The sequence below is a fragment of the Carcharodon carcharias genome, chromosome 12 (assembly GCF_017639515.1).
Source record: "Carcharodon carcharias isolate sCarCar2 chromosome 12, sCarCar2.pri, whole genome shotgun sequence".
Classification (NCBI taxonomy): domain Eukaryota; kingdom Metazoa; phylum Chordata; class Chondrichthyes; order Lamniformes; family Lamnidae; genus Carcharodon; species Carcharodon carcharias.
Window position 1 is genome coordinate 36,887,638 of NC_054478.1, and position 10,029 is coordinate 36,897,666.

At 40.0% G+C, this 10,029-nt stretch overlaps 1 protein-coding gene across 5 annotated transcripts in view; it reads left to right on the forward strand.

Moving 5' to 3' along the window:
* The window catches only part of orc4 (origin recognition complex, subunit 4), an 80,064-nt gene extending 72,017 nt beyond the window's left edge, over window positions 1-8,047 (forward strand). For 4 of the 5 annotated variants that reach the window (XM_041201630.1, XM_041201631.1, XM_041201633.1 and 1 more), the window contains 3 exons: window positions 2,204-2,299; window positions 3,702-3,766; window positions 7,576-8,047. In XM_041201630.1, coding sequence (XP_041057564.1) covers window positions 2,204-2,299; window positions 3,702-3,766; window positions 7,576-7,758 — 344 coding nt within the window. In that variant the 3' untranslated portion in view covers window positions 7,759-8,047. Of the gene's footprint in view, window positions 1-2,203; window positions 2,300-3,701; window positions 3,767-6,030; window positions 6,125-7,575 lie in introns of all 5 variants that reach the window. The other variant, XM_041201632.1, reaches the window with a different exon arrangement.
* Window positions 8,048-10,029: the final 1,982 nt, after the last annotated feature.

A 10,029-nucleotide genomic window follows, 5' to 3' on the forward strand; every position in this document is an offset into this window, starting at 1 on the left:
CCCAGGGCAGTTATCAGCCTAGTGAAGCTGATGTAAACCACAGCCATTGACTCCAGGAAACTGAGAGTTGGGGGAGGGAGGGGGTGCGGGGAAAAAAAGCCCACGAGCAGTGGGGTGGGTTCTGCTCAAAGAAATTAGAAAGCTAGAATTGTGCCAGAACTATATGCTGGGTGTAGGCTCGTGAATCCAGTGGAAAACTGTCTCGGGAGAAAAGCTTGAGCAACTGGGAAGCGAGTAGTCGTTAGGGCAGCCTGAGTTGGTGTGACTTTTGAGAGAAATCAGAGGCTAGATCTTCAAAAGAGAGGAGCTGAAATCCCACAGGTCGAAGACTGAGTCTTAAAGAATTTTTGTGACTAACTGATGTGGGTGGTTGAGAAAATTCAGGGGACCTGTCTTGGTTGTGTCTGCCATTTGATGTGCAGTTTGTGATGTGTATGATCAAGTTTGCATAATAACTCAGGTTTACCTCATCTTAATTCTGGATGTTAGAGTTAAGATAGATAGTGTTGACTGACTGATTGATTGCTTTGCTTTGCTTTGCTGACTTCATATAGTAAAAGTTCTTCTGTTTAAAACTATGGAATCTTGTGCCTTTTGTTTTCTTAGTAACTGGGATTTCTAATTTAGCCTACTTTAAAACAAAAGTTACTGGTCCCTAACTGGCTCACAACAAAATATGGGAGTCTAGTCTGGGGGTTGTAACACCTTTTTTTAAAAAAATAATCCCATGTCACTATTTATGAAACCTTGCTGTGTGCAAATTGGCTGTGACTACACATCAAAATTCCTCCCTTTTCCCCTTTTTTTCATCACCAGGATCTATGACCATACTGTATCTAAACGTAGACTGAATGTGTCAAATGCCCTCTGGCTATTTGATTTCAAACATAATGCTTGAAGACAGATATTAGGTGGCACAGGGGAATGGATAGCAGAAATCTAACGCATGCCTTTGTTGGAGTAATGTCTGGAAAGCAACTCGCTTAAGGTGGCAAACTACATATCTTCTCTATTTAAACTGGAAAATTAAATTTTCTGGTATGCCCTGGAGTACAGTTTTAATGTATTTCATCAGTCACAACTACTTCATGGGCAGAATTCTACAGTTCCCTGCAGGCAGGATTGCAGACAGGGGTGTGGACTGTAAAATTCTGTGGGTGCCTTTCCTGCTGCCCTTAACCTGGCTGTGATTTAACAGGTGGTGAGCAAGGCCTTGGCTGATCTGCTCAACTTCGCAACAATTGCTACTTAAGGTCCATTTTTCAGCTGGTGAGAAGAGGTCTGCAAAGGATGGGAAGTCCACCAGCTTGGTTGCTTGAGCCTTGGATTGGAAAGAGGGCTGCCTCCTTCAGTGGCTCCATTTTCGAATCGGAGCACCCCCACATCCCAACCCCCAGCCCTGCCAAGAATCCCCCCAACTCCATTATCTGCCTCCTCTTTGCTGGAGACTGTTGTAGTCCCAGCAATAGCCATTGCTCTTGATGGCACTGCTGGGACCAGAGAGCTACCAGCCAGTCACTATAGCTGGCAACCCTGAGACAGTACTCCCTCCTGCCCCAAGTCTCTTAAGATTTTCTGAGTGTTAACTAACTGTGGGGTAGTCTGCTGGAGTGGGGACGGGTTTCACGGTGACTTTTGCAACAGTGGGGTGGTAATCCTTGTCACTTGTGAAATCCTGTCCGATAAATAATTCCTTCAATAATGATTTGGGTGAGGGAAACAAGGAAACATGCTTTAAAATGTTGAATCTAACTTTTTTGTTTCTCCTCCTTTTGCATATTCTGAATGCTCTTGGATTTCACCACCACATTAAAATTTCCCATTGCCATCCTCCTTTCTTTTCTAATTGCTTCCTCAGAAAATGCTGGTTGTTTAGTTCAGAAATTTGTGGTTCCTGCAGGGAAAACCTCAATGAACAGATTAATTGACAGTTTAATTGTTAAATAGACCAAAGGCTGTAATTTAAAATTTCAGGGAACTATACTGTTTTGCTCTTCCTTGTTTGCTCCCCTCTCATTTTGCACAGATGCTCTCATCCTTCCTCCAGCTGAGGCAGTGTGTGGGCAAACCACCACGCACACTCTGCAGAGACATGTCTCAGTGAACCTGATCATCACCTTTTGGATTTTGATGAAATGTTTTCTCTTGAAATGGTCTTTGTTGTGAATTGTAACTTTAATACCCAGTCCTGTTTTGCATGTAGGTCTGTCTGTGCTGGAATTCTGCCTGATTATTGCCATGAAGCACTTAAATTCCATTTACGAAGGAGAGCCTTTTAACTTTGAAATGGTTTACAATGGTGAGTTTTTAATTTAATAGTTATCTTGGTTCCTAAATCTAAATTGTAAAATGGACAAAAGCACATCTGGTGGCCAGAGTCCTTTCTTTTCCTTACAAAAATACAAAATACGAATTATCTAGTTATATTTTCAGCAAAATCCTTTTAAGATTATAGTGTACTATTGCAATCTATTTTTGTGATCAAGCTTTACAATTTAATATATATGGTCAAAGTTACATTTGGGTGAAGTATGGTTCCAAAGGGAGAGAAGTCAAAATTTTAATAATTATTACAAGTCAAATGAGTGCAGCAGATTCCAGGATAGCGCCTTGTCACTGGAGGTTGGAGTTCTTGCTCTGCTCAGACATCCTGTAACAGGTACTGTGATGTTTGTGTTTAACATTTATGCTTTTTTTGTAAAAGGACATTTTAGTTAAGAAGTGTAATATAAAAAAAACCTGATAGTAGGGTGTGCCAAGTCCCAGATGTATTGCCCTCTGGTGTAGAATAAGAAATAAAGGAACCTTCTGTTTTTCACACAGGAAGCTGGAGTTCAGAAGCAGATAGCTGTGTTTAAGTCTGTGTACTCTTAATTGTTAAGAAGTGACAAAACACTTCACTTCAGGTACTGTAGTTCTATTTAGACAAGATCAGAAGTTTGTCTGCTTTATTCTGGTTAGCTGGAAAATAATTTTTGGTTAAATTCTGGCAGCACTGCTAATTTGACTCTTGCTTTTCTGTTTGTGTGTGCGTGCTCCTGCAGGGAGCCTTTATGCACTTTCTCATCAAGTAAATGAAAACTCAGCTCATGGATTTCTGAATAGTTTAGCTTGCAGACTCTTCATAAGTGTGATTTGGCTTGTGTCGTCCGCATGGCTGACCCAAAAAATGTTTCAAAAGTGACAAAAGAAAATTGATAGAACAGTACAAGGTTGGTATTTGTTTCCTTCTGTATCAATGCCTTCCAGGCAACCTGCTATTCATCCTGGCAAAATCACCTTTTGGCAATCCTATGGAGGAGAAATTCTGCTGGGAACACCTTATCCCTTGAATAACTGTTTTGAATGAATTTCACCCATATTGTGTATACAAGACTATAGGATCGCTCAGATTGTTGAATCCCACAATCATTTTACCCATATATATGGAATCCACCCTTCAGGAAACTGAAGTGTATAGTCTGGAGGCTTTTTTGTTTATTAAATCCCATTACTGAAAGGTTATGTCTAGTGTTATATATTCAAGAATTGAGGAAGATGATGCAATGATGATGCATGACAGGATGCACATAAACCAGATATGAAGAATTACACTTTCTTAATACTGGGAGATGTCTGACTGCTAATTAGTTTAACTATTTTGAGAGATGTCTAGTGTAAATAAATCCATCAGACATTCAGTACTTGTTATTGCATTACAGAATTCCAGAAGTTCATTCAGAGGACTCACTCAATGCATAACCTTGAGAAACCAGTGGTCTTGAAGGTAAGGAAACTTGCAAGCTGTAAACATAGTATTTTCTTCTACTTTTCCTAATCTAGTTTTCTCTGCTCTGCCCCTTCCAGATTACTCACCCCTCCTCTCTGAAGGTGGAATCTTGTGCATTGATACACTTTCATGGAAGATTTGTAGGCTGTGTATATGATTTGTGCAAATAAATTCTGTTCCAATCTGATCAACAAAGCTCATTCCTAGTGAGCATTACTAGATTGTAACCAAGATCTCTGGCTGACTTTCCTGCAGCCTGCAGAAATTTGCAGTGCTTGATGGGCCAGATTATTTTATTCAGCACAAGATGAGCACAATGATCAAATCTCCAAGCAGAAGTAGCGGATCCAGTAATTAACTACTCTCTAATCTACAATAATTGTAGTCAGCTTTTTTTTTTGCCTAAACTGTTTTGATTGGTCAGATTGAGGGGCATGTCTGGTGGGTTTATTTTGTGGGTGGTGCCTAGTGCAAGCAGAAGCATGTGGAGCATGGGGGACTGGAGTGAGAGATGCATGTGCAGCTGCCAACGCTTGGTGGCAGCGGGGCTAGTGAAAACAAAACAAAAAAGGTAAGAAGGGCTGAAGAGATTGTTTCTGTGAGGGATGGGATTTATGGGAGGGCTGCAGGAGATGATTTAATTGGTTAAGTGTGGCAGAATGGTAGGAGCAGTTATTTGATACAAATTATTCAAAAGCTATCTTTGCTAAAATGAGGATTCACTAAATTTGAATGGAAACATTTTAGAAAAGCTATCGGGTGAATTAAAATAAGTCAGCATTGATCTATAGATGAACAAGATGATAGTCCATACCCTGCACTGTCTAACTCCAGTGGGCATGCCACCACACAAACAGCCTCAAGGAAAGAGTAAGTCATAATGGTGCTATGAAACTTGAATTCTAAACATGGACTTTGTTTTGCAACATGATTTGGAGTTAGCAAGCTATTTTATTTGATTACAGATGCTGAAATTATAACAAGCAGATTTCAAGGAAATAGTGTTTATTCCTTGAATAATAATGAGCTCATCAGATGTAAACCTGCCTTTTCAGCTTGGACGAAAACAGTCCCCAACAAGTGAAGAGGGCACTCAGTAGAGTGCATATCTCTGCCACCCTATTCACTCAACATTATTACAATTACATCAACCTTCATTGGTGGAGGAAATTTGACTTGCATATTTTATGACAAAAAACTAGTTAAACGTCCAGACTCTTGACAAAATTTGTATTTATCTGTCGGAGGTGCTGTCTTTCAGATGAGATATTAAACTGGGGCCCCATCTGCCTTCGGTGGATATCAAAGACCGATGGCACTATTTTGAAGAAAAGTAGATCCATATTCATCCCTTGGTCAGCATCACATGAACAGATTAACTGTTGATTATTACATTGTTGTTTGCGGGGGTTTGCTGTGTGCCTATTGGCTGCTGCTTTTCCTACATTACAACAGTGACTACACTTCAATAAGTACTTCATTGGCTGTAAAGCTTTGAGACATCTGGTGGTTGTGAAAAGTGCTATATTAATGAGTGCTATATAAATGTAAGTCTATCTATCTAGCTATCTATCTGAAATAAAAACAGAAAACGTTGGAAAAACTCAGGTCTGGCAGCATCTGTGGAGAGAGAAACAGAGTTAACGTTTCAACTCTGCATGGCTTAAGACCTTCCAAATTCCATGGAATACAACCCTAGTTTGTGTAATGTCTCCTCCTGATTTAACCTTTCGAGTCCAGGTATCATTTTGGTGAATCTAAGCTGTAATCCCTCCAATCTCTTGCAGAGAGCAGATATGGGCTTTGTCAACTGACCTGCTGTGCTGTAACCATTCTAAGATTCTATGATCTAGCTACTCCAGCTGTTATCACAGTTGATTTTTTTCTAAAAGCTAGAAGTTGCAATGAATCCTGGGCCTTGTTTCATTACATTTTGAAGTGTACAATTCTTTATAGCTTTGATCAAAAGGCATAAACTGTAATTTTGGTCAGTATAACACTTAAAAAAAACATACTAATCGAGACATGAACATTCCAAACTCTAACAACCAGTTTTGTTTTGCACTAGGACGATTGACGCATTTTCTGTCAACCACATAGGTTAGACAAATCAGGTTGGCATAAAAACATCCTCAAATGGGATGGGGACTGTATTTTCAAAAGATGCATGCTGAGACACAATCGATAGAAGTTGATTCACATACTCCATGTCCCTCAAATGGCTGAATCATCAATCCCCTCTTCCACTTGTCTTTCAACAGGATCATGACAAATACTTCTTCTCAATTTCTCAGTTAAAACCTCCATGGTGAAAGAGGAGCTAGTTCAGACCCTAGAAAGGTCTAAAATTGATGAGTAAGTATTGGATAGGCTGTATGAACATAAAAGTTGATGAGGCAGCAGGACTGGATGCGATGCATCCAAGAATGCTGAGGGAAGTAAGAGTGGCGCTAGCCATAATTTTCCAGTCTTCCTTTGGCTCAGGGGTGGCACCAGAGGACAGTAGAATTGCAAATGTTTGTACCTCTGTTCAAAAAGGGGTGTCAAGAAAGATGCATCTAAGGCCAGTCAGTTTAACCTCTGTGGTAGGGAAGCTTCTAGAAACAATAATTCAGAACAAAACTATTAGTCACTTGGGCGAAGCTGGTTATTAAAGATTGCCAGCATGGATTTGTTAAGGGCTAATTGTCTTTAACTAACTCACTGAAGATTTTTAATGAGGTAAGAGAAGGTTGACAAGGATAATGCTGATGTTGTGTACATTGACTTCCAAAAGGTATTTGAAATATTGCTGCACAACATACTTGAGCAAAGTTCTCGCTCATGGAATCAAAGGGACAGGATGCAGCATGGATACAAAATTGGCTGAATGATGCAACAGAGAATTGCAATTAATGGATTTTTTCAGACCGGCGGAAGGTTTGTAGGGAAGTTCTGCAGGGTTTGGTGTTCAGGATCCTTGCTCTTTCTGATATACATCAATGACCTAGACCTTGGTGTATAGGGCTCAAATTCAAAATTTATTTATGATACAGAACTTGGAAGCATGAGGAGGATAGTGTAGAACTTCAAAAGGACATGGACAGGTTGGAGGAATGGACAGACAAGTGGCAGATGAAGTTCAACGTGGAGAAATGTGAAATGATTCATTTTGGTAGGAAGAACATGGAGACACACAATATAAAATAAAGGGTACAATTCTAAAGGGGGTGCAGGAGCAGAGGGACCTGGGTGTATAATGTGCATAAGTCTTTGAAGGTAGCAGGACAGGTTGAGAGAGCAGTTAATAAAGCATACAGTATCCTAGGCTTTAATAGGGGCATGGAGTACAAAAGCAAGGAGGTCATGCAGTGAGTGACTGGGATTCACTGCCAGTGTCTGTGGTGTAGGTAGGTTCAATTAAGGCATTTCAGGGCATTGGATCATCTGAAAAGGAAGTATGTGTAGGGCTCCAGGGAGAAGGCCAGAGAATGGCACCAGGTAAATTGCCCCTTCACAGTGCCAGCACAGACATGAGGGGCCAAATGGCCTCCTGTGCTGTAACCATTGTGATTGTGAAAAATGAAAAGAGGGAAAATTCTAAATCAGTGACAATAATTGCTAATGGAGTTGTGCTGTGTATCCAAGTGCTGGTCAGCAGACATTTTGGATAAAATTTCTGTCTATTGATATAATCAGAGTATTTGTCCCTCCCACTATCCTTCATTGTCAGCCTGCTTCTCATTCCACTTTGAGAATTAACAGCAAGGAAAATAACTAAATACTGGTTTGTTGATGGTCACATTGTTTATTTTCTGTGTTCTTAGGCATTTGAGCACTTGCACCAATTGGAATTAATTAAAGCAATGGATGCCACATCTACCCGAACACAGAAAGAGTACCAGCTGGTGAAACTACTACTGGATAGCAGTCAGATAATGGATGCACTGCAGAAGTATCCACAGTGCCCTACAGATGTCCAGCTTTGGGCATCATCATCTCTAGAGTAAACCACTGGAAATCAGAACTCAATCAACTGAAGGAATTTATATTTTGGAGAAATTGAAATATTTTTCTATCAATAGTTACAAGTAATTTTTGAAACTAGCTGAAAATTGTAGGAAACAAAATTCCAGGTTTTACGACCTCTATGCATTATATAATATTTCACCTGTTTTGAAAATTTGCAGGAGGGAGAACAGTACTTTTTGCCACTGACACATTGTGACACTTGCATGTAATATTTTTAACATGATTTGTTTATTTTTAAATAAAATGGAAATGGCTTTTCCATGAGAATAAGTTTTTTGACCTGTGCTATTTCTGTCTTTGAGTCACTTACTAATTCTCCATCTCCCATTTCCAGCTCTGAATTTGCCCTCAATTTCCCATCCCCCTGCCAGTCTAGTCCCACCTTCCCCAGAACCAGCCCCAGTGCCTCAGATCTGCTGCCCTCCCTCCTAAACCAGCTTTCCAGCCACGTGTTTATTTGCTCAACTCTATTTCTATACTCACTTGCACATGGGACTGGGAGTAACCCTAGTAATAGAGTATATATCGGACTTTGTGTTTAATAAGCAACTTGTTCTGCACCACTCCCTGGCTATAAAGACTAGGTTTTTAGCAGGCTCAGTTTACAGAATGGAGACACCAAAGCCAGTCGCTCGAAGCAGGAAATTTCTGCCTTGGTTCAAAGAGTCCTGTTACGTATAATCTTCATTCCAGGAAGGCAGGAGCTGGGTAGAGGCGGGCCTGCTGACCCCAGAAGCCGATCAGTGTTTATGATATGGCAGGTTATATTTGCTAGGCTGACCAAATCCACAAGGAAAACTTGGCTATGTTATCACAACAATTTTGCAATTTGTGTTTATTACGAGAACGCTTGTGCACTGCTGTCAGAAGTAATGAATCCAGCACCACCTTTAGGGATTTTAAAGATCAAATTAAAACATTTATTTACAAAAGAAGAAAAGTTATATACACGCACACGATTACAGTTACAACAGTTCCCAAAATTTCTACTGACCCAGACTCCCAATTACACAGCCTCTTTAAGGTTACAGTCCAAATAGATCCCAAATTTATAAAGTCATCCAGCAATTTTACCACAAGCACCCACTGGGCAATGGACTTCCAAAGGCTTTTAGCACAACTTTTGGTTACCGGAACAGCAAACTTCTTCAGGGTGGATGGAGGCTTTTTTCCAAGTCACCTTTTCAAGATCTCACACGGCCACACCTCACAACAGCGTTCCATCCATCCTTTAAATATATTTCTCCCTTTTTGATCTGTAAATCCCATTGCTTGCCCTTGTCTTTAGAATTTACTTTCCCCAGAATATAATAATCTATCTTGTTATTATAGCCAGCACTTTCTCATATCCCAGCAGGTGTGGTAAGTACATCAAATAATTAAACCATCTAGATACAGAAATAAAATAGTGTAGCTCATGAAATTCCAATCACTGGACATTTAGGAAAACTCCAGGTGAAAATACAAAAACATTTTTATTGGCCTGGACTGCATAAAGATGTGGTCAAATTTTGTAGAATATGTCACATACATCAGGTGACAGGAAAACCTCAAGCAGTGATTAAACCTGCACCTTTAATTCTGATTTGAGGAACTTTTTACCAGGGTCCTGATTGATTGTGTAGGGCATCTTCCTAAGACCAAAAGTGGAAATCAGTACTTACTGACAATCATGGATGTGTCTACCAAGGTTTTCGGAAGCGAAACTTTTATGAAATATTATAGCAAAGAGAATTGTAGAGGAGTCAACCAAATATTTTACAAAATATGGGTTACCAAAAGAAACAAAGTTGGATCAGGGTTTGAATTTCATGTCACAGCTGTTTAAGGAAGTAATGAACAGCCTGGGGATAAAAACAGTTTTACTCTCTCAAACTCTTAAGTCTGACCAGGTTGTTTCCTTACATTCAGAAATTTCTGCCTGTACGCCTCAGGAACCAACTCACATGCACTCAAAATAACCTTTTTTACTGCCTCATATTCCACTGATACCTCCTCTGACAGCAATGCATATACCTCATGGGCTCTATCTACCAATCAGCCAGACTGTAAAAGCAATGTCCAGATTTCTTGTGGCCATTTCATTTGTTTAGCTATCTTCTCGAAATAAAGAACACCTCTACATCTCTTTCCTCAAAACTTTGGAAGAGCCTGCACAAATTTAAACATGTCCCTACTGGGCTTTGGGCCAAAAGTGAACCTTCCACACATCTGAAGTCTCTTTTTTAACTTCCAGCCTTTTAAGCTGA